The 25,253-nt window shown below is 35.1% G+C and overlaps 2 protein-coding genes across 13 annotated transcripts in view; one reads left to right on the forward strand and one right to left on the reverse strand.

The window, feature by feature from the left end:
* Positions 1-6,859, forward strand: part of LOC111142785 (serine and arginine rich splicing factor 11) — a 43,689-nt gene extending 36,830 nt beyond the window's left edge. For 7 of the 12 annotated variants that reach the window (XM_022496079.1, XM_022496089.1, XM_022496085.1 and 4 more), the window contains 4 exons: positions 1,399-1,488; positions 4,729-4,845; positions 5,245-5,383; positions 5,490-6,859. In XM_022496079.1, the coding sequence (XP_022351787.1) occupies positions 1,399-1,488; positions 4,729-4,845; positions 5,245-5,383; positions 5,490-5,687 (544 nt within the window). In that variant the 3' untranslated portion in view covers positions 5,688-6,859. The remainder of the gene's footprint in view (positions 1-1,398; positions 1,489-4,728; positions 4,846-5,244; positions 5,384-5,489) is intronic. The other 5 variants (XM_022496081.1, XM_022496088.1, XM_022496091.1 and 2 more) reach the window with 3 other exon arrangements.
* Positions 6,860-12,053: 5,194 nt separating this feature from the next.
* LOC111143603 (ankyrin repeat domain 13C) overlaps positions 12,054-25,253 on the reverse strand; it is a 96,075-nt gene continuing 82,875 nt past the window's right edge. Inside the window, exons 12-13 of the mRNA XM_022497437.1 lie at positions 22,659-22,759; positions 12,054-14,321 (exon numbers count right to left, since the gene is read on the reverse strand). Of these exons, the coding sequence (XP_022353145.1) occupies positions 14,191-14,321; positions 22,659-22,759 (232 nt within the window). The 3' untranslated portion in view covers positions 12,054-14,190. The remainder of the gene's footprint in view (positions 14,322-22,658; positions 22,760-25,253) is intronic.

The following is a 25,253-nucleotide window of genomic DNA, read 5'->3' on the forward strand; positions in this document are numbered from 1 at the left end:
CTTGTGATCTCTCTCTGTCAAATAAATAAATAAAATCTTAAAAAAATTTTTTTTTTTAAAAATTAGCATAAATTCTTGGAATGGCAAGTATTTTGGTATGGGGGGTGGCTAGGAAATAAGGTCGGTAAAGTGTAGGAAGACAGATGACACACAGAAGGCTGTGTTGTTCTCACGAAGGAGTTTGTACCTGATCCAGGAAGCAGTGGGAAGAGATGGAAAAGTTACGGAACAGGGAGTTACTACTCTTTTCAGATTTGCACTTAGAAAAGATTTCTGATAGAGGATCAGTTTGTGGAAACATGACTGAGTATCCTTGAGGGAAAGTAACAGTAATCAGAAATTATAAAGACAGGAACAAAGGGGAGGGGGTAACTGATGGCAGCAGGGTGACCAAAGAAGAAAAGGACAGAAATAGGAGCTATAGGGATTAGCTTAGAAAAACAAAAGGGATACTTTAATCTCTACCATTATAGTTGACTATAGGTATGTATGTCTGTGGGAGTGAAGGACTTCTCATTCAACAAATACATCGATTACCTTTTGTGCAGAGTCGGGGAGAATGGTAATCTAGGAGGAAAAAATGATGTAGGAAATAAAAGTAAATTTACAAGAATCTCTAAAAAGATTTAGAATTGAAGTATGTATAGTAATATTCCATTGAGATGAGATATTTTTCTGATAGTACTGAATAGCATAGAATATATAGCAGGGGAAAAAAGTAGACAGTTGTCTTGGTCCATGGTAAAGGTTAACAACATAATGGGGTATGTACTTTGGAAGAATATTGGTAATAGTAGTCGTTAAATCTGGTAGTGCTTTGTGGGTGCTGGCCTGACAGTAGAGGACACAGAGTCATAGTAGGTGGGGAAATTGGTAATCTGCTGAGAGAAGACGGGGTGTTGAAGAGCCTGGAGACAATTATTAAAACTATTGGTGTTGGGACACCGGGGGTGACTCAGTTAAGCATCTGCCTTTGGCTCAGGTCATGATCCCCAATTCCTTGCTCGACAGGGAGCCTGCTTCTCCCTCTACTTGCCACTCCCCCTGCTTATATGTTCTCTCCTCTGTCTCTCTGACAATTAAATAAAATCTTTTAATAATAAATAAATAAATAAATGTTGGTGTTTGCCAGACATACCAAGAAATTAGACAACATCCTGTATATTTTTTTTCATCACATAGTCTGTTTTGCTCTTTTGGAGAGAAGTTTTATGTGGAATAGCAGGAAATGATTTTTATTTACTAAATATGCCCTTAAGCTATTATTACGTTTCTATAAGAATATTCATGTTTCAAGAATGGGATTAGATTTCATTCTGCTTCTGTTTTTATTTGTCGTTGCTGTATTTATATTCACTGAATCTTCTAATGCATTTGTAAATTTTGTTCATTTATTAGAGACAAAAAGAAAGAAGACAAAGAAAAGAAACGTTCCAAAACACCACCAAAAAGTTACAGCACAGCCAGACGTTCCAGAAGTGCAAGCAGGTAAGAAGTGGCATTTTGAGTTCTTGGTACCTTTTGCAACCCTGTTTGCAAGAATGTCAGTAGGCCGTGAGCATTAAATGTTTTCCAATACATAGTACATACTTCATTGTTGAAATTTTTTAAAAGCAATTTGTGAAGAATAATTGAAAGTTCTTTTTACTTAATATGTTATGGTGTTACAATTGAAATGACATGGAATTCAACAGAGGTCAGGTTTTATGTTTGCCATATACATTTCACATCCTGATTAAGTTTTTATGGTTAATAATATTATACTGAATTACTATAGTAAATTCATTTCATTATTCTAAGTCATGTTTAAAATATCCACATATATAGTCATTATTGATAAAATGAGAGGCCATGTAAGTTCCAATTTGTATCATTCTTAGACTAGTAATTATGTCTTTAATCTGCTAGTGAAAATTCAGTGTTTCAACTTTACTCCACAGAAAATCTATTTTTCACTCTTAATATAGAATACATTTGCTAGTAGTAAGGCTGGCTACTTCCATTTTCTTCCAGTCTCATTTACACATGACTTGCTGCAGTATTCTTTAATCTTGATGTTCAAATTCACTAGGAGGTTCCCACTTCATATATATAAAGTAATTTAGTTGGGGTTCCTGGGTGGCTCAGTGGGTTAAAGTAATTTAGTGGATGAAAGACCTAAATATAAAATCTAAACTAAAACCTGCTAGAAGAAAACATAGAATTAAATCTTTATGGCCTTGAATTTGGCAGTGGTTTCCTAAATGACACCAAAAGTATAAGCAGAAAAATATAAGTAAATTGGAAACCGATCCTAAAAGCATGTGTTTCAAAGAACACTATCTAGAGGGTAAAGATAATCCAGAATGCTAGAAAATATTTGCAAATTATATATAAGCTAGTAAGGAACTTGTTATCTAGAACATTGAAAAATCATAGATAAGTATAAAAATGGGCAAAGATAGCTTCATCAGAGATAGGCACATGTCCACTAAGCTTTTGAAAAGATGTTTGGCATTAGTCATGAAGGAAATGCTGCAAATCAGAACCACTTCACACCCACTAGGATGGTAATATTTTTTTAAAAATACAATTAGTGGTTGGTGAGGATGTGGAGAAATTGGAACTCTGTACATTGCTGGTATGAACGAAAAATGGGACAGACACTTTGGAAAACTGTTTGGCAATTCTTTAAAAAGTTAGAATTTCTTGGGGCACCTGGGTGGCTCAGTACGTTAAGCCTCTGCCTTCAGCTCAGGTCATGATCCCAGAGTCCTGGGATCAAGCCCCGCATCAGGCTCTCTGCTCAGTGGGGAGCCTGCTTCCTCCCCTCTCTCTGCCTGCCTCTCTGCCTACTTGTGATCTCTCTCTCTCTCTCTGTCAAATAAATAAATAAATTTTTTTTTTAAAGTTAGAATTTCTTGACACAGCAGTTTTAGTCCCAGGGGTATACCTGGGAGAAGTGAAAACAGTGTCCGCACAAAAACTTCTGCATTGTTCATGTTAATCCAGAAGTCGACCCAAATGTCCATTAATTAACATGGGTAAACAAAATGGTATGTATTCATACAGTGGAATATTGTTCAGCAGTGAAAACAAAGTGTACTGATAGATGCTTTAATAGGGAAGAGCCTTGAAAACATAGGACAGATGAAAGTCACAAAGGACCACGTATTGTGTATGATTCCATTTATATGAAATGTCCAGAGTAGTTAAATCTATAAAGACGAAATAGATCAGCGGTTGGCATGAATACTTAAAGGGTTTTTTACCAGGGTGATAGTTTCTTAAAGGTAAATATGCAAACAAGAAATTAAACTAGGTGTGAGTGCTTAAGGAAATGCTAAACCAGGTCTACAGAATACATAGGTAGGAAAGGGGCATAAAAGGTGGGATGGCAACATACATGTTCTTACCTTGAAAACTGGAGGCTTTTTTTTTTTTTTTTTTTGCTGTTGTTTTACTTAAGGTACTTTTATAAGCACCTTATCCTACTTTAATAATCGGATTATTCTAAGTTAAGGTGTATTCTGTTAAGTTTTAATTATGTACTTGATATGTTTTCAGTTGTGCTACAGTCTATACAGGGACACAAATACAAAACATCTCTTTCATCTAGGGTATTTTGAGTTTTGGTTACACAGAGCAGTAGCAAAAAATAGGAGGTGTACAGACTTGACAGACTTAATATTTGATGAATGCAAGATTGTGTGTAATGTTTCTGCCAGGGGAGGTCACAGAGGGCTGGTAAGTTAAAGGAAAAGCTTTAAAAAACCAACCAAAAGTGTGGGGTTTCATTTTTTATTATTTCCTTGTGCCTAAATTGTAATAATGGCCATCTTGCAAGTTCTAAAATTTTTGAGAATAGTGACAGAAGCAGAATATTAAAAAAGAAAAAGGCCACAATTTTAAGGAAAGGGGAAATGCTATATGCATTTTAAAACTAATTGCTCAAAGCATGGTTGGGGGGAGCATCATTTTTTGAAGGGAGTCAGTTTGATCTTTGTTACTACTAACTCTACCTGAATTTTACCTAATAAAAGTAATTTTTTTGGATTTTATTAGCAATTGACTTTTATATCATGGCATATTATCTTATACCTGTTCTGGCCACTGTTAAAACTGAGATCTGAAATAGTTTGCTTCAGACTGTTTTTCCTTCCTGAATTAAAACTTTAATCTTTTTTTTTTTTTTTAAGATTTTATTTATTCATTTGGGGGAGGGAGTGCAAGAGCACAGGCAGGGGAAGCAGCAGAGGAAGAGGGAGAAGAGAACCTCCCTGGTAACCGAGCCTCATGCAAGGCTCGATGCCAGGAGCCTAGGATCATGACCTGAGCTGAAGGCAAACACTTAACTTACTGAGCCACCCAGGGATCCCAGAAGTTCTGTCTTTAAGAATTGCCACAAGTTAGGGGTTTCTTGAAGGCATGAAAGGAAAATCATATAGTTTGTGAAAGAATTACTCATTTGATTCTTCAGCTCAAAACAGTATTTGAAAATGGGTCTTTCAGGGGTGCCCGCTGGCTTAGTCAGAAGAGTAGGCGATTCTTGATCTCGGTGTTTTGTTCAGGCCCCACATTGGGTGTAGAGATTACTTAAAAATGAAGTCTCTAAAACAAAATAAAAAAGAAAATGGATTTTTAGTTATCAGATCCTGCTGTTGAAGTTCCTAGTGGATCTCCTTCAGTAGACACCATCTGCCATGATGTGTCTGCATTTTTTAGATAATACTGTATTTTAAAATCTAGTTTGCACATTTGTGGTTCTAGAGAGAGACGACGACGACGAAGTAGGAGTGGCACAAGATCTCCTAAAAAGCCTAGGTCACCTAAAAGAAAATTGTCTCGCTCACCGTCTCCTAGAAGGTAAGAATGTTGGTGCTATGGATCTGTACTTTCTACATTTCAGAAGCTGTCAGTTTTTATTTTAAAAACTCTCCTTGGCTTTTTCTTCCTTTTCAAAAATTAAAGTGCGTAAGAATATGCTGATACATTTCCTTTCTGCTTGAGACTGTGTTATTATAAAAAGTGTTTAGGATCAGGCATTTTAGACCTGTAACCAGTTACAGTCATCTTGCCTGTATCACTAGTGCACAGCTTGTATCTGGCGTTTTGAAACGGGTCTTTGTTGTTCTTCATATCATGTGAACTTGGGTCAGAGTCACCGTCTGAACAAGTTTAAACCTACTGCTACTCTTAAGGGTGAAACTTCTTGAGTGGTTCCTTTAAAGCATCTTTTTTGAGAATATTTTACTGTCATTCTAGACATAAAAAGGAGAAGAAAAAAGATAAAGACAAAGAAAGAAGCCGAGATGAAAGAGAACGATCAACAAGCAAGAAGAAAAAAAGTAAAGATAAGGAAAAGGATCGGGAAAGAAAATCAGAGAGTGATAAAGATGTAAAAGTATGTTTACAAACTAATTTACTTTGGTATTTGGGGTAGTGCTGGTAATTTTTAAGAAGCGATTTTTCTGGGAAGACGTTTACTTTTTTTATTCTCCTTGGCAAAGCAGGTTACACGGGACTACGATGAAGAGGAACAAGGGTATGACAGCGAGAAAGAGAAAAAAGAGGAGAAGAAGCCAGCAGAACCAAGTTCCCCTAAAACAAAAGAATGCTCTGTGGAAAAGGGAACTGGTGATTCACTAAGAGAATCCAAAGTGAATGGGGATGATCATCATGAAGAAGACATGGATATGAGTGACTGAATATTGCCTCTGTGGGAATCCAACTGTATACATGCATCAGTGTCATTCCTTTGTGTGATTTCTTAATGCTATATTTGTTCATCTCAAACCTAGATGTATACAGCTCTGAGTTATAAATGGTTATAAAGCTCCTGATACTGATATTAGTTATTTACATCCAAAAGCTTTTAGAAAATGATACATGAATAACCAATTCTTGACATGGTGAAATCTGATTGAGTAACCAAGCAGTTTTACTATTCTGGTGCTGCTTCATAACAAAAATCAAAAGCTGCATGCATCTACAGCAGGCATGGATTGTTTATGTTGTATGATCTCCTTTATTAAGTAAGTTCACTTATAGTATTTCTAGAATTTGATTCATTGCCGTAATAGAGCCATGTAGGGAATGCACTGATTGCATGTTCATTGTGGCAGGAATATCCTAAATGTCATTAAAATCCTCCAACATGATGGATCTACTTATGGTCTTGTTTGTTGACATGACAGATTAACATTCTTATAGTTACATCTGAAGATAATCCTTTAAGCCTTGTGGCTAAATTTTTGTGGCTTTTGTTTAACTTTGAAAGGTTATATATGCACTAACCTTTTTTGATGGCTGATTAGGCTTTAATTACAGAAACAAGATTTCAAATGAAACTGTCTTTGGCAGTGAGTAAATAGCATATTTTGAAGTAGAGTTGTATACTTTCTCATAAGGTGTTTGGGAATTTTTTTTCCTGAAATAATTTATTCCACATCTACATCAGTGAAAGCTGCCTATCCTGAGTCCATCTGTAAAAGAAAGTTTTCTCTTGTCCTGATTTTCAATTTTCCACTCTTTTATTAATTTGTTTTAATTTCAGTGTTGGAAAAAGGGGGTAGTGCATTTTAAATTGACCTTCATATGCTTTTAAAATAAGACAAATCTACTTGATTATGTACTTTTTATTTGATCTCAAGTTGTATAAAACCAATAAATTTGTGTTACTGTTACTGCAGTAGTAATCTTATGCACACAGTGATTCATGTTAAATGCAAAGTAGTTAGGCAACTGTTTTCTTAGTTACAGGAATTTCAAGCTTCACTTTTGTGCAGTATAAACAAAAGTAGGCTACAGTCTGTGCCATGTTGATGTACAGTTTCTGAAATTGTTTTACAAGACTTTGATAATAAAACCCTTAAACTTATGTTCATGTTCCTGTAAAACTGTATTTGTATTTATTTACGCTGTTGAATGTAAGACATTTACCTCATTCATTTTACAAATCAAGATCTCTCCCCTTTCAATCCACATATTTAAATATAGTAAGATGAATTCCATCACTGTACCAATGAGTTGCCATCAGAATTGTTAAATTTGGCTTTATTTCTATCGAAAGCAGTCTTAGTGTAATTTTATTTCTCATATTCTGGGTGTAGGAATGGGGTCGAGTAAAGCAGTGAACTTTAGGATAAATGATCCCACCTATATCTAGTAAATTTCTATTTTCAGTGAAATATAAATATTTGCCTTTTCTGGAATAGTATAGAAATTGTCAATGGTATGTATCTACTGTACAGTACTAAATAGTATATTTATTCATTTTATGAAATACTCTTGAGTAGTGTTTGAGTGGCTGGCATTATGGGAGGAAATGAGACTTGGAATTGTAGCTTTTATGCAAGTTTGAGTATAATTTTTTTTTAACTTTGAAATGCCATATAGAAAAGCAGCATTGTTTTTACAGTTTGTAGTAAGTAGCTTTTTAAAGATTTTATCAAAAGGAATTTTGTCTATAGTGAGTAAGAAGTTCTAGTAACAGCCCTCTGTTAATCATTGCACTTTTTTAAACACAAAATTGAACACAAATGACATTTGTTTAAACTTTCAAAAACTTTTTTAGTAGATAAAGTTTGAACCATATGACCCTGCCATTTTTGTAAGTGAAAAAACAAGTAATATTGGCAGTTTCACATGGTTAAACCTAATATTAAAGCCTATTCCCTCACTTAATCTCTGAATACAAATATATACTAACTTTAAAAAGCAAGAAATTTTTGGCTTTAAAATAATGTCACGGACTTAAGATGCTAACAGTGAAGGGAATCCACACTTAGGTTATTTTTCAGTGAACATTTTATGCACAAAGGTAGGGTTGTACTGGGACATAAGCCTTTAACACATAATCAGTTAAAATCAAGTGAATACTGCCTCCACGCTTGAGTTTTGTTCTGTATTTGGTAGTAAAAATGATAAAAAATAAACGTGGTTTTATTAGAAAAATGTTTGTCCTATTTATTTACTTAAATTCTTCAACAATAGGGCGCCTGGGTGGCTCAGTGGGTTAAGCCTCTGCCTTCGGCTCAGGTCATGATCTCAGGGTCCTGGGATCGAGTCCCGCATCAGGCTCTCTGCTCAGCAGGGAGCCTGCTTCTCCCTCTCTCTCTGCCTGCCTCTCTGCCTACTTGTGATCTCTCTCTGTCAAATAAATAAATAAATTCTTTAAAAAAAAAAATTCTTCAACAATAAATGAGAAGTAGGCTGTATGAGAGTCTGGTCATGAATTTTGGCTTCATTTATAGGTAGGATACCTGTTTCTTCATTTTCCAATCTAAAATGGGAGTAGCATCTACTTTACCATGTGTTTTGGTCGTTAGAAACTAACAATGTAGCCCCGTGCCTGGGTCAGTACATGCTACTTGGCATTTGATCATGGAGCTTTTCAAAAGTATACAATAATTTGGGGAAATGTTTTAGCAGAAGCTCTAAGATAAATTGTGCACAGATAGAGCTTTGAGAAGGTATGTTTTCCTTTTTGTGAAGGTGGATTTTGGATAAGCCTAGTGATTATATACTGTGTAGAGCATAGGAAAATGTTAGGTGCTTGGGGAAAAGAAAATCAAACTGGACTTCACTAGAACAGTAAATTTTCTTAATCTTGGTGTCGCTTCCTAGAGTTGAATAAGGTTCTGTTGGTATCAGCATGGACACACCAACTTCTCCAGCAAAACTACCAATTTCTCCAGTTGGGCACTATGTTGTATACCTAGGGGGCCATGCTGTTTGAAGATTGGTAAACATCTTTCAAACTGGAATTGAAATTGTAAATTGTGTCTCTAAGCTAATGAATTTCATCCATGTTCTATATAAATTCTCTGTAATCAAGTACATTTGCTTGTATTTATTTTAGCTAAATATGGATGTAGCAGAAATGCTACTGGTATTTTTAAAAGCATCCAGAATGTGTCTATTATTAAGGCTTTATTATCAGGAGCACCATTCTAAATGGGACCAATCTGGAGTTGCAGATTGAGTCTGTTTTATTTAGTTTTATTATTTTTGTTGCTATTTTCATTTTATAATGTCAAAGTCTATATACAATGCATTCAGACATTCTTCAGCAAAATAACTCAGGTGTAAACCATGCTAATTTACCAGTGGGAATTTTGTAAGAATATACAAAGTGTATAGTAGATGTAACTGGTAAAGAATTCACAGAGAAAGGATCTGACAGAACTAATTTGTTTATAATGATGTTCTTAGACAAATCAGGGAAGTGACATGTTCCCATTCTTTTCAAAAGTTATCACCGTGTAAGTTTTTTTTTTTTCTTCCCAGTGCACTGTCACTAAAATGTTTCATGTCTTTTTTTTTTTTTTTTTTTAAGAAAGCTAGTTAGCTGATGTATGATTTGTGCATAGAAATTAAAAGTCCAGGGTCACGTCTGGAATGTTCCAAATAAGGGTTAATATCATTTTTCCAGTTATCTCAAGATACAATTTTATTGATAAACCAAATGTAAAAACTGCCTTTTTTTTTTTTTTTAAGATTTTATTTATTTATTTGTCAGAGAGAGAGAGAGGGAGAGAGAGCAAGCACAGGCAGACAGAATGGCAGGCAGAGGCAGAGGGAGAAGCAGGCTCCCTGATGAGCAAGGAGCCCAATGTGGGACTCGATCCCAGGACGCTGGGATCATGACCTGAGCCAAAGGCAGCCGCTTAACCAACTGAGCCACCCAGGCGTCCCAAAAACTGCCTTTTTTTAATTACCAAATGTAAAAACTGCCTTTTTTCATTCACTGTGAAAAAGTTAAAATTTGCTTACTTAAATAAAAGTTTTGGAAGACAAGCACCATGTAGGTTAAAAATGTTTTTCTTATAAGTGTTCAAAGGAGCAGAATCATTAGAAACAACCTTTATTACAGAGGTTTGGCCTTAACTGTGAGGGCTGCTTAATTAGTCTCAAAGGTGTTTGCCATCTTTGTATCTGATGCTGGAGATTAAAGCCCACAGGCAGTCTACAAGAGAAGACGGATAGTTGGAGAAGTAAGAATAGATGGAACCAAAGCAAGAGCCAGAGCCCACAAGGATGGGCTGAAACTTGAGTCAGGTCTTATTTTCTTCTGACCTCAGTGGCAGAGTTGTCCTAAGGAAGCCAGGACCCTTCCTCGTGAAGGTAAACACCCGCTGGCACATTAGTCTGAGAAGCTGAGGGAGGATCTAGGGGAAGGTGAGGCAATTGTAGGCCCTGCTACCACTTCATCATCCCACAGGGGTCAGCAGAGAAGCCACATTGTATATAAACTACAAAATTTCTGCTTCCCTTCTGCCCTACAGAATTCCAGTGCTACCCACATTCATTATTTAAAACACCTCAGCCAGTTGTCGTTGGACAACATTAGTGACCGAGAACTCTCTGGGATGTACAGATAATATAAGTGGGGGGTTTATTATTTTTTTATATTACACAAAGTTTTAACTCCAGGCTAGTCATTTACACCAGCAAAACACAAATTCAGGAATGATTGTCAAGTGCCTTCCTTTAAAACACTTAGGAGATTTTGCTTCAGTATTTATAGGTCCTATGGCAAATGTGAAATTGTAATTCTGCATACCATAGGTGCCACTGTGGCTTAAAGTACTATTGTAAATTGAGCTATAAAAGTTTCAAAATTTCATCACTGGCTACTATAAGGATGGTCATATGATCTGAAAAATATATTAATACATGAGATGGTGGCCTAGGACACCTGTTGCCCCAGATTTCTGACAACAAAATGCTTTGCAAGGGTTATTTTTGCTAATTGACAGTATACAAATTATGGGCTTTTAGCAAGTTTAATTTTGTTGTCTTTACAAGTGATTTAACACTCTCTATGCAATTACCTCTGGGGTGAGTTTCACTGTCATCTTTGAAACTTCCCATAGTTTGAAATAGAGCAACTTTGGTAAGGATGCATTTTGTTAATTTTGCAAAACATGGTTAAGGTACTTTTTGCTAGAATTAACAGCAGAGGAATACTGTGCTCCATGCTAATCAGTAATTCTCACTCAATTTTAAAGACTAGAATACTAGTAGCAGGACTTCAAATTCACCTAGTTTTCTACTAGAAATTTTTCTGAACCATGTTATTTGCCAATTAAAAAGAAAGCAGCAGGAAGCATTCCTTAATTCAGTATATCCTGAAAATATTTACTTCCCTTTTGTAGACTCGAAACAGGATCTTCACCCTAGAATTACTGAGAACTGGGGAGAAGGCTCACTAAACAATCATTTACCATCATCCCCTCAGGTGTGAATAAACAATTTACATGATTATCACCAGGAAAACCCATTTTTATGTCAGTGGGGCTCAACACCAGTCCTAAGCAGGAGAAAGAAACGATAGCTGACACTTGAACAACAAGGGTTTGAACTGTGCAGCTCCACTGACATGCAGATTTTTCTGATACACTACATACAGTACTGTATATATGTATTTTCTTTTATGATTCTCTTAACATTTTTCTCTATTGTAAAAATATATAATATAATGCACAAAATGTGTTGAACAATTTTATCAGTAAGGCTTCCAGTTAACAGTAGGCTATTAGTAGTTAAGTCTTGGGGAAATCAAAAGTTACATGGATTCTTGACTGTGCATCGCACCCCTAGCCCCTATGTTGTTCAAGGGTCAACTATACATAGCTTTTCAGCTTCTGTTGGATGTCAGCTTCTCTGAAATGTGTTAATTTCCAGACCATCATATGTACCTGTACTCAAAGTCATCATAGCATCTGCTTTATGTGCCCCTTTTACGAAATCTGACAATTCACTGTGTATGAATACTACAGACAGAGGCAAATTGTCTCTAGGGAAAAATTTTCTCGAAGATAAGTACTAGTGGCAGGAATACTGAGCACTTCTGAAGGACCACTGAAGGTGACCATTTTATAGTCTCCCAAGTTTGAATAGTTTCTTCAATCACAAATGGAAGACATAAAGAATTTTATGGACTTCTACAAAATCTAAATTTTCATGTGCAATTATCAAAATATATGCTGTTTTGATCTACTTACATGAAATATGGCATACGTAGAGCTTTATCAGTTGGATTAAAAGGCACATTTTGAAAAGTCTAATATTGTGAAAAGTTTATTTGCATTAATTAACACCTTGTTTTCACCATCGTAAGAGATACATTTGCTTTTCTTTGTGATCAGATAAAAGACATTTTGGAATGGATAATCTACTATTCTTTATGAAAGAAAAAGGTAAGAGTTAAAAAGAAAATCCAAGTGCAAAAGTTTTCAGTAGTCTTCCTACCTCCAGTGTACCCCAGCAAAATATTCACAGTTTTTAGGAAATTGATAAATCACAAGCTGCAATTTACCATGTTTCTTCTCCACTAAGTTGTCTGTACGTGCGAAAAAAATCTGCAGTATATTCCTGAAGTATACCATATTCCCACAAAGTCAGGGAGCCTACAAGCAACAGTGATTACTACCCTTCAGTGTCTCACACTTCAAATAATCATAGACAGGATAATTCAATCTCCAAGTCACTTATCAACAAGCATTCCCAAAATAATAGGGATCAACTTCTATTCAATAAACCTAATCTGGGTTTACCAACTCTTTCCACAAAATTCAACAGACCCACATACGGTAGTAATTGGTCTTTGAATTTTTAACTATGATTACTTCATTATAAAATGTATTTAATAAAATGTCAACATATGCAATGTAGTATGTTTCAGCATGGAAGATGCAGCTTTAAAGATGTTTATTATAAAATTTTCTTATGGTTGATGCTTTGGATTTTTAAATAAATCCTCTCTTCAATAAAAGTCTCTAAATTCATTCAAATTATTTAAAATCCTGGAAAAAGTTTAAACTATTGGTCACTCTACAAAATTTGACAGATGCATTCTGACACATTTATCAGGATACATTTAAAAAACATTTCTTTAGCTAAGCTCTTTAAATACAACATAACATTTTGTGACTGTTATACATTATTCTTCCTAATTTATTTTCAGTCTTGGACCTTCAAACCATCTTGGAATAAATATGAAAAATTTTAAATGCAAAAATGAGTAATGCATGATTTCACTTTGGAGATTAAAATCAATAAATATTTTCTTATGACTTAAAAAAATAAACAGTAGGAATTGTCAATCCTGTGTATATTTCTGGAATTTAGCTTGTAACAAATATATTCTGTTAGCATATAAAATGTTTTATCTTACTTTGAAAGCATTAAATATGTAGGGATGTCCAAAATATGTGGGTTGTTTTTTTAAAACTGACATGAATGCATCCATATTCCATTAAAAACAAACAAAATAATCAGAATGATTTGCACTTATTAGGAAGCAAGTTTAAAAATTTGGAGTTATGTTTTAAAGTGCTGAGATTTGGAAGAGGAATATCTTTAAACATGCTAGCCATACCTTATCGTGAACACAAAAAGGACTTTTAAACTCAAGTTTAGAAAAAAAAAAAAAATAGAGGTCCTATGAAAGGAAGATTAGTAACAAACATTTTCCAGTGAAGAAAGAATTCAGGTAAAAACAAATAGCACCACAATGAATTGCACTAAGGTGCTAAAGGAGGTACCTTATTCCCTGCAGAGTGAACGCTCCTTCTGAAATGTATTGCAACATATAAATGCAACTGTTTAATGGTTACCATTTGGTTCATTCATCTACAGAAAACTGCATTCCTTCTAGTTCATTATATTGAACAAACATTCAAATTACTAAACTATACATAATGTTACATAGTTTACATTTTATGAAAACAAAGCTCGAAGGAATATTTGTAAATGTCACCTTGAATATAAGATGACAAGTTTAAAAGGGCTTCACATCTCTTAAGACATTTAATTTATGTTAATGGTCCAGGAGTGTTTTAGATATAGATATAGATATAGATATATTTATATGCATATATATTTCAACAAGAAGTGTAAAAATTTTTAAAAACAAATCACAGCACTTATAGCTGTTTTACATAAGAAGTACGCAGGGTCATTAAGGTGTCAAACTATTACACTTATAATATGTATATTTTTAAAAAGACTGAAAATGGCACATCAGGAAACTTGCTGAAATTCTTTATAAAGGCCCGTTTCATAATATCATATTACTGATGTGTTGATTCAATGTAATTCCCTTTTCTTCTCAGAACATTTGTCCCTTCTGTTTGGATTTACTTCTGGGATCTCTGTATTCTTTTACTTTCCTTGGTTAGATGACATCATTTTCCATGTCAGTTAAAGATCAGGAAAACGGCTCGGGTCTTCCTTATAGTCATCAGGTATAGTAAAGATGGAGCCATCAAATTCATCATAACGAAACTCCTGAAAAGTCACAGTGGCTGTGATCGTAGGAAACACGGGAATATCTAGAGACGAAAATCAATGATAATATTGTAAAATAAAATGCTTATCTATTTACAGATTATAAATATTAGAGAAAACCATATTCCTTAAAATGTAAAAAAGTATTATTGAAGGACTTGACAGATCCTAATATATGCCCAATAGTGAGTGTATCTATTTTGGAGAAGGGTTTTTTATTGGTGAAGAGAGAAAGACATCAAGGCATCAAGAATCACATCAAAAACACAAGTTCCCACTGCTTCCCAATCTTAAAACTATAATGCCAGATTCCATCAGGCTTTCTTATCTTTTTCTTGGGGCAGAAACACATACATTTGTACTTTTTGCATTCTGGCATCCTTTCTATTCATGTTATAGCATACATACTGTTCTGATTCTGAGCTAATTTATTTTCATCCTAATACAAAAGAAACACATTAATCCCTCTTGTTTTAAAATACGAAATACAATCCATCACTTAAATATGTGTGATAAAAAAGTCTCATCAGAATTGGAGTAATATACACCAACACAGCCTAACATTTTTTTTACATAAAATATATTTCTCACTGAAATTACAGTGAAATCCAACATTAAAAATGGTCAAATACATTAATTACTCTCCTTAGTTTTATCCCTAATATGAGTTTTTAGAAAGGGTTCTGATTCCTATAAATCATTTAATTCATGGTCTTCAGGGATTTCACCTACAAAATAAACTCTAAAGCTTCCTTTAAAAGCCTGAAATGAGGGGCGCCTGGGTGGCTCAGTGGATTAAAGCCTCTGCCTTCGGCTCAGGTCATGAACCCAGGGTCCTGGGATCAAGCCCCACATCAGGCTCTCTGCTCAGCGTGGAGCCTGCTTCCCTTCCTCTCTCTCTCTGCCCGCCTCTCTGTCTACTTGTGATCTCTGTCGGTCAAATAAATAAATAAAATCTTAAAAAAAAAAAAGATAAATAAAATCTTAAAAAAAAAAACAAACCATGGGGCGCCTGGGTGGCTCAGTGGGTTAAAGCCTCTGCCTTCGGCTCAGGTCATGATCCCAGGGTCCTGGGATCGAGCCCCATATCGGGCTCTCCGCTCAGCGGGGAACCTGCTTCCTCCTCTCTCTCTCTCTGCCTGCCTCGCTGCCTACCTGTGATCTCTATCTGTCAAATAAATAAATAAAATCTTTAAAAAAAAAAAAAAAACAAACCTGAAATGATCTATGAAGCTAAGGTGAGTGTATGTCTAGAATAACAGCAAAGAGTAAATTGTTTCAAGGCTAGTATTTTACTGAAGAAAGTAATATTCTTCTGAAACAAAAAACAAAAATCTACATAAAGATTATAGAGTTTCCCTGGTGGGGGGTATGGGGTGGTGATCATTCATGAGTGTATATTAGTTACAAATGCTGTCCTAACTCAGGGGTCAGCAAAGTAAGGCCCATTGCCTGGCCTGTTTTCATGTCTATGAGCTAACAAAAGATTTTACATTTTTTAATGGTTAAAAAAATACACAAAAAACAGTATTTCATGCTGATAAAATTATATGAAGTTCAAAATCCGGTGTCCCTAAATAAAGTTTATTGGAACACAGGATGCTATTCATTTACTTATTGTCTATGGCAGCTTTAGTTTTCCAACAAGAATTAAGTAGTTGTGACAGAAACCATATGGCCGGCAAAGCCTAAAATATTTACTAATCTTCAGAAAGTTAATGATCCATTTTAGGCACTGGAAACAAGGGAACAAAACAAGTGAACAAGAGAAAAAAAAACCATGCATTTATGGAGATTATACTCTGGTTGGGAGACATAGTAAGTAAGTAAAAAGTATCTGTGACTAAAGATAAACAAAAGTAAAGCATGGTAGGCTGAAAGGAGTCTCAGTGCTGGGGTAAGAGCTCTTGAAAAGGATGGTCTTAAGAAAACAAGAGATTCCTTGTTTGCTGAAAGTGACCTTTCAGCAAAGACCTGAGGTATGAACCATACAGTTGTCTACAGCAAAAAAAAATCCCAAGTAGAAGGAACAACTACAAATGCCCTAAAAAAGAAAGTGTTTGGCATATACTGGGAACAGCTAAGAGACCAGTGTGGCTAACAGCTGAGTGAAGGGAAGACGAATAGGAGAAGGGGATCAGGGGGGAAACAGAAACCCAGATCAAATGGGGCTGACATCAAAAAGTATCTGGCTACTTATTCTCTGGATGAAATGGAAAACTAATGGAAGGCTGTGAGCAGAGTAGTAACATGCTTTGGCTTAAGTTTTCACAGCTGTAATGAGAATATAATGGAGGCTGACCAGAGTAAGATACAATGGAGGCTGCTCCAGAGGAGCAGCAGACAGGCAGAAAGAAAATGGAAAGAGAACTCTATCGAAGAAGTCAGAGGAAATCTGAAGAAAAACTATCATTCACTGGGACAAGGACTCTAGAAAAAACAGTCAAATCTTGGTAAGATTAAGAACGATAACAGAAAAGTAACCGGTAGAGTAAACAATATGAATATCAATAATAAACACAGAGTGGAACTGATAAAGAGAATGTGCAATGAGCAGCTGGGCTGTTTCTAGTTTGGGGCTATTACAAATGAATTCGACATCTGAACAAACATTTGGTGTTGTCACATGTTTTATTTTGGCCATTCTGTTAGGTGTGTAAATTGATATTGTGATTTTAATTTGCATTTCCCTAATGGTTAATAAAGTGAACATTGTTCATGTGCTTATTTTTCCATTTATATATCCTCTTTGGTGAAATGTCTGTGTCTTCTGCCCTTTTCTAATGGGCCTGTTCATTCTGTTACTGATGAGTTTTAAAAGTTCTTGTGTTTTCTTTCTTTTAATTGGGTCTTTCACAGAGCAGTCTTCACTTTTGATGAAGTCCAATTCATTGATTTTTCTTTTTATACATCTTGTGTATCCTGTGAAGTCTAAGAACTCTTTGCTTAAACCTATATCCACCCCTAATGCTTTCTATTTATTTCCTAAAAGTTTTACAGTTTTATATTTTACATTTAAATTCAAGTCTATGATCCATTTTCAATTAATTTCTATATAAACTGCAGGACTTAGGTAGAGGTTCCTTGTTTTGCCTTTCGATGTCCAATTATGCCAGCATCATTTGTTGAACAGGCTATCTTTCCTCCTTGAACTGTTAATGTATCTTTATAAAAAATGAGTTCTACAGATTTGTGAGGGTCTATCTCTGGATTCTCTGTTCTGTTATGTTGATTTATACATTCATCCCTCAGCCTCTAACACACAGTCCTGACCACTATAGCCATATAATAAATACAGAAACTGAGTAGACTACTCACATTTTCTTTTTTCTTTTTTTTTTTTTTAATTTTATTTACTTATTTGACAGACAGAGGTAGGCAGAGAGGCAGGCAGAGAGAGAGGGGGAAGGAGCCTCCCTGCTGAGCAGAGAGCCCAATGTGGGACTCAATCCCAGAACCCTGAGATCATGACCTGAACCAAAGGCAGAGGCTTAACCCACTGAGCCACCAAGGTGTTCCATTATTCTTCTTTTTCAAAATTGTTTTGGCTATTGTTGTGGGTTGAATTCTCTCCCCTCCAAAGAAATATATGTTCTAGTCCTAACTTCTAGTACTTCAGAATGTGACTTTTTTTGCAGATAGGGTCTGTAATTTACAGAAGTAATGAAGTTAAAAGTCATTATAGTCGTCCCTAATCTAATGGCCAGTGTCCTTACAAAATGTGGGAATTTGGAGGCATACAGCAAGAACTCCATGTGAAGATGAAAGCAAAGACTGGGTGATTCTTCTATAAGCCAAGGAAAATCACCAGAAGCTAGGGGAGGGACCTGGGTGGCTAGGCTCAGGTCATGATCCCAGGTTCTGGCATGAGCCTGCTTCTCCCTCCCCTACTCCCTCTGATTGTGTTTCTGCTCTCACTGTCTCTCTCTCTCTCTCTCGGTCAAATTAATAAAATCTTAAAAAAAAAATAGCAGCTAGGGGAGAGGTATGGATAGCCCCTGAAGGTTATGAGAAAGCTCAGAAAATAAATTTCTGTTGTTTAAGTCACTCAGTTTGTGGTATTCTATTATGGCAGCCCAAAAAACTAATACAGATATTCTAGATTCTTTGCCTTCCCATGTAAATTTTAAAATAATCTTGTCTTTATCTACAAAAAAAAATTATTGGGATTTTGACAAGAATTGTGTTAAACCTGTATAGCAATTTAACATCTTTCTTATGTTGAATTTTCTAATTCATGAGCATGGTGTATCTCTCCATTCGTTTAGATCTTCCTTTAATTTCTTTCATTAGTGTTATATAATTTTCAACATATAAATAACATACGTGTTTAGGTAAAATCATGCCTAAGTATTTTTTAATTGTAAATGGTACTTAATATTTAAATTTTGGTGTCTATGTGTTCAATGCTAGTATACAGAAATACTATTGATTCTTATACATTTAATTTGTATCCTGCCATCTTGCAGAACTCATTAATTCTAGTTTTTGGTAGAAATGTTGGGATTTCTACTTATAGAATCATGTCTCTCTTGCAAACAGAGAAGGTTTTCTTTCTTTCTGCTCTGAATGACTTTTTCTGCCCCCTTTCATTCCTTATTGTGCTTATTATCCTTTTGATTTCTGCAGGGCCTGTAGTGCTATCCCATTTCATTCCTTATATTAATAATTGGTGTTTTCTCCCTTTTTTTTTAATCAGTCTTGCTGCAAATCTGTTGATTTTATCAATCTTTTCAAAGAACCGGCTCTTTCCTTCATTGACGTTCTAGATTTGTTTTGTTTTCCCTTTCCCTGATTTCTACTCTGTTATTTCCTTCTTTCTATTGGCTTTAGGTTTATTTTGCTCTTCTTTCTCTACTATTGTCTAGTATGATTCTATTATGATTAATTTTTCACTCTTTTACAATTATTGAGGTTTGTTTTATGGATCAGGATATGGCATATCTTCGTATATCTTCCATGCGCCCTTGAAAAGAATGTGTATTTGGCTAATGTTGGGTAAATGCCAATTAGGTACTTCAGTTTATGGTGTTGTAGAGATATTCTATATCCTTGCTGATTTTGTCTAGTTGTTACATCAATTGTTTAGGGAAGAAGGGTGATGAAGTCTCCAATTATAATTGTAGATCTATTTTCTTTTCATTTCTTTCGGTTTTTGTTTTACCTATCTTGTAGTTCTATTGTTTGGTGCACATACATTTAGAATTGCTATTCCTCATGAACTGATCCTTTTATCATTAAATAATATCCTTATCTGTCTCTGGTAATTTTTTTTTTTTCTCTGAAATCTGCTTTATCTAACATTAAGAGAGGTAGTCCTAGGGTACCTGGGTAGCTCAGTGAGTTAAAGCCTCTGCCTTCAGCTCAGGTCATGATCCCAGGGTCCTGGGGTCGGGCTCTCTGCTCAGCAGGGAGCCTACTTCGCCCTTTCTATCTGCCTCCCACTCTGCCCTTGTGATCTCTGTCAAATAAATAATTTTTTTTTAAAAAGGTAGTCCTGTTATCCTTTGATTAATGTTATTATGAAACATTTTCTTCCATCCTTTCGCTTTCAAACTTCCTATATCATATTTGAAGGCAGTTCTTTAAAGAGAACATATAGTTCATGTTTTTTAATCTCTTTTGTCAATCTCTTTTAAATAGTCTATTTATACTACTTACATTTAATAGAATTATTTATATATTAAGACTTAAGTCTGACATTTTATTTTCTTATTTGTTGTCTCTGTTTTTCATTTCTTTGTTTCCTTTTCTTATCTTTCTATAGGTTACTTGACTATTTTACAATTTCATTTTCATTTATCTATAGTGTTTTTGAATATACCTCTTTGTATAGCTTCTTTAGCTATATATATATGTGTATGTGTGTGTGTGTATAAAACTTATAGTCATCTAATGTCATCATTTTAGCAGTTCAAGTGAAGTAGAAAAACACTGCCTCCCTTTATGTCCCTTCACCTTCTCCCCTTTACAAAAAAAAAAGTAAGTAGAAAGTAACAATGGAGATAGATGTAAAACTACACTTTCAAGTAGCCTGGCTATGATAACAAAGATTAAAGGCAAGTGCTGGGCAGGGAAAAGTAAAAGAGGTTATTTTACATAGTTGGTTGAATTTTTAACGGAGAAATACCTGAACAAAGCCTAACAGCTAAGAGAGAAGCAGCAGCAGAGAAGGGAGTTTAAAGATAAAAGAAAAATATGGGGAGACTGATAGAACAAGGTTTTTAAAAGATCCATAGTACAAATCAAGAGATTATTCAAGCTAAGAAGAGAAGTACCACTTCCACTGAGATAGGAAATATAAAGAAAAAGATAAGACTTGGGACAAAAATGTCTATATGGAGGATTGGGAGTAACAGGGAGGTCTCATTTCTGATTATCTTTTTTTATAACTAAGGAAGCAAAAATCATCTGCTTGGATGTGTAAGGAAGTGGTGGGAGAAGCTGGGGACTGGTAAAAGAGGTTCAAATGTAGCCTGTAGCCTTTCAACAGAATGGAAGAAGCAAAAAGAGAAAAGATCATTCATAATTAGCATTTAAAGCTCTGGCTGATTTTGCAAACACAATTACCTTAACAACAATTTCTAAATTTTTATAATTTTCCCTTCAATTGTATTTTCTAGGCTGAACACAGAAACAGAAATGGTGGAAGATTAAACAGACCCTGGGCTAGAGTTTTACAGGGTTAATTCAAACGAAGGACAAAAAGACAAAAGAGAGAAAGGTAAACAAATTTCTGATAACTTTAATATGCAAGCCAAAGATTATCAATCCCTTGTTAAGAATGTGGTTCTACATTAGAGAAATTCCTGCAAAGAAGTATTGTACACTTTTTTTCCTCCTTTCCACATAATCAAAATACTTCTTCTGTATACAAATCTATATTGTATTGTGGGGTTTGACTGGAGTTTAGGACTTAAATAGATATTTTGGACTTAAATAGATGTGAATGCTGGGGTAGTTTGAAACTCTTATATATTCAATCCCTGCCCACTGTTTTAGTTTGGTACCGTACCTCTCTAAATATAGTACCTTAAAGAGAGTCCAATGCTTCAACTATTTTCTGGCTATAGAAAATTACAGTGGGATTTTAAGCTTCTGCAGAAATGATCACATAATGATCCAGATCCCTAACTCAAACACACCTCTCGATTGCTTTCGTTTTCCAATCATTTCTGCCTTAAGATCTTATCATAAGTCCTCAAAGTACATGCTGGGTTCCCAATAATTTTTCATCACAAAGGGAATCTACAGTGATATTTTGAAATGTTTTAAAATCCATTTTAACCCATAAAATGCTTATTTCCAAGTTTGTAAAGTTGAAAAGGTCATGTTTACTTTTTAGCAATGAAAGCATTATTTTTTTAAATTTTTATTCCTTTATTTACTTATTTATTTTTTTTATTTTTAAGTAGGCTGTACTGCACACCCAGCATGGAGGCCAACGTGGGCCTTGAACTCACAACCCTGAGATCATAGAACGGAGCTGAAGAGTCGGTCTCCCAACCAATGGAGCCACCCCAGTGCCCTCTGAAAGCATTAGTTCTGTGAGAAAAGCATTTTGGCCTAATTATTCTGAAATGTGGTTTCAGTAATATCAACTAAAAAACAAAATCCATCTGAGGGATTAAATAAAGGTTATATTTACTGCATATTTATTTTTCTTTCCCACTGGAATGTATACCCTAAGAGGCCAGAGACTTTTACCCCTAGAAAAGCACCTGGCACATAGCAAGCACTGATTAAATATTTGGTGGAATATTTAACACCATCCAAAGAGAGTATGGGTGGTAGTAAAGGCTCTCCTGAAGATTAATGCTAAATCTAAGCCTAAACTCCTAAAGAATCTTTTAACAGTCTCTTGTTCCCAGTTTTCTGATATACTTAGTTAGATAAATATGCACAAAAATGGGAGCTTACTCTTCTTAAAGATCATCGCTTTAAGATTAAGTTTAAACATTTAAGACTAAAAAATAAAATGTATGAGTATTACTTTACCCATGAATAGTGACGTTGATCCTAGAAACATCCCCACTGTTCAAGAACTCAAAAATCTGCTAAAAATCTGGGCTAAAATCCAGTATCCTTATTTGACATTAGAAAACATTATCACGGTGCATTATAAGTTCACCCACATGCTCTTGTATGAAATATCTGCAAATCCCTTACATTTAACTTGAATCCCATAGAATTAGAACTCTCTGGGCACTTTACATATTTGATAAAACATGAATCTCCATCTATATAATCAGAGAAAAACTTTATAAAAATGTAAGCAACTTGGAAATCATTTTTCTTTCAAAACACATTTCTTATTGAATGTTAGTAAACAGCTCCATATTTCTAACAAACACTGATATTACATGTAAATTTTCTCTTACCTAGTTTTACAGGAAAGCCTGGAGGAAGCTTCATCTGAACAAATTCTCTAAGTTTGTTAAAGTGCTTGAAGGGAGCTATTACTTCCAAAACATTCAATAACCTGAAATATTGAAGGAGAAAAAATATTATCATTCTTCGAATTGATTTCTTTTTATCTTTATGTTGTTTTATAACCACATGCATCAAACTCAGACAGTAGTATTGACCTCTAGATGTTAAGGATGAGGAAATGTCACCTCCTTCTTCCTCCTGATTTTTTGTTTTATTACCCTTTTACTGTGTTAAAGTTTACATTTACATTTGATTGTGAATTCATAATTTCCACAGTTGTTTGATTTTTAGATCTGTATATAAATGAAAAGGCTTACACCCATGTTCTTCCTGAAGTCTACACTTTCCTGAGTTTTTAATTAGTCTCCCTGGATGGCTGAATTTCTTGGTCAATTTTGTGTCAAGGGCTCTCATATTCTTCGTATTCCTTGATTTCTTATAGACTTCATAAATGAGTGTTTCTTTTTGCATATTTAAAGGGAAATCTGGCTGGCATAAAATTTCAGTTTATGCTTCTTTCCCTCTGAATTATAATTTCATAATGTCTCCCAGAATTTAGTATTACATTAGTCTTTGATTATAACTTCTTCTTTCATCTTTTAATTGAATGAATTTCATTTTCAAATAGTATTATTTTTCTTTGAAAATGGACCCAAATGGCTGATATATTTTTTAATTCAATGTTTTCTTCAATTGCCCTAATACGTAAATGACATCTTAGCCAGATATACCACCTGATCACATTTTGTCTCAGAAATGTCAAGATGTGAAAAAATGTAAAGCCAGGTTTTTACCTCTTTTTTTGCCTAACTGCCCTTGGATTTCTTTATTAACAATCAAAGGCCAGGGGCATCTGGGCACCTCAGCTGGTTAAGCATCTGCCTTTGGTTCAGGTCATGATCCTGCATTCCAGGGATAGAGCCTTCGGAGCCCAGGAAGTTGGGCTCCCTGCTCCGTAGGGAGCCTGCTTCTCCCTCTCCCTCTGCCATCCTCCCCGCCCCCCGACTTGTACTTTTTGGCTCTCTAGCTCTCTGTCAAATAAATAAATAAAATCTTAAAAAAAAAAATCAAAGTCAAATAGTTTAATCACGATAATTATTGTTACCAATGATTCTTTGATTTTTCCTAGAACCTGACGTTATGCTACAGATTCAGTCTTTCCTTACAGAGAAATTTTTACCCTACTTTGAACACTATTTTGATTACATTTTGGAGACTTTCTATGTAAGGGGATCACCAATGATCCTTGTGTTGAACCCTCTTTGTCCTCCATAAATATTGCTTCTCTAATTCCTTTAATCTTTTTTTCATTAAATTCACTATGAGCTATCACATTTTATTTTTCAGACACATCTTTTGTGTTCATTGTTGTTTCTAATGTATTTGTTCTGCAATAGTGTTATTTAGTGCTTAATTTATTTCCTTAGCTTTAAAGTCTCCTTTTCATTTAATTCTATTATCTTATCTCATCTAGAATCACCTAGTTTGCTGATTTCACATCTTTTTACATTTTTCTAAACCACTTTACAAGGAATTTTCTTCTGTCTTTGACCTATGTTTTATTCTAGAATGAATATTTTGTCTGGCTTTTACACTCTATGTTTCTTGTTTTGTTTTCGGAAGGAATGGTTACAATGGCCACATTTTATAAATTCTAATGTACCCCTTTTTTTTTCACATATTAACTGTGAAATTGAGTAATTCCTAAAATTGACAGCATCTTACAATTAGCCACATTTTTCTTCTTTATTAGAACATAAAACTGGTGATCCTTGTCAGATGGGTCCAAGGTAAGATGAATTATGCAAATTTGCAGGTATGGCTAAGTGCCCTTCCCACATCTTCTCACAACTACCAATCTCCCTCTTTGATCTATAGATTAATGGCTGTCTAGCTCATTCTACCCATTTTTCTAAATTTTGGTTAGTGAGGAGTATGAGAGACATGTATATCTTTTGTAGAAAATAGGAGTCATCCTTTCTTCTCTGATAATTTTCGATATTCTAGGCTGGAGAAGGGGAAGGAACTAAAAAGGGAAAATAGCCTGGTGCTTCTATTCATCCCCTATTTTAGAGAGGAGCCTAAAGTTATAATTCTGTCAGTCAGCTATCCCCCATTCCACCCACCTGGGCAAATTGGGTTTCTCTTTTTTTTTGAGAGGAGGAGCCAGAGGGAAAAGGTGGGACAGAATCTTAAGCAGACTCCATGCCAGCACAGAGTCGGACACAACACCGGGCTCAATCTCATGACCCAGAGATCATGACCTAAACTGAAATCAAAAGCAGATGCTCAGGGCGCCTGAGTGGCCCAGTGGGTTAAAGCCTCTGCCTTCGGCTCAGGTCATGATCCCAGGGTCCTGGGATCGAGCCCCACAACGGGCTCTCTGCTCAGCAGGGAGCCTGCTTCCTCATCTCTCTCTGCCTGCCTCTCTGCCTACTTGTGATCTCTCTCTGTCAAATAAATAAATAAAAATCTTAAAAAAAAAAAAAAGCAGATGCTTAACCAACTGAGACACCCAAGTGCTCCACAAATTGGACTTTTTC

The sequence above is a fragment of the Enhydra lutris genome, unplaced genomic scaffold (genome assembly GCF_002288905.1).
Source record: "Enhydra lutris kenyoni isolate GAN:26980312 unplaced genomic scaffold, ASM228890v2 scaffoldscaffold9, whole genome shotgun sequence".
NCBI lineage: Eukaryota > Metazoa > Chordata > Mammalia > Carnivora > Mustelidae > Enhydra > Enhydra lutris.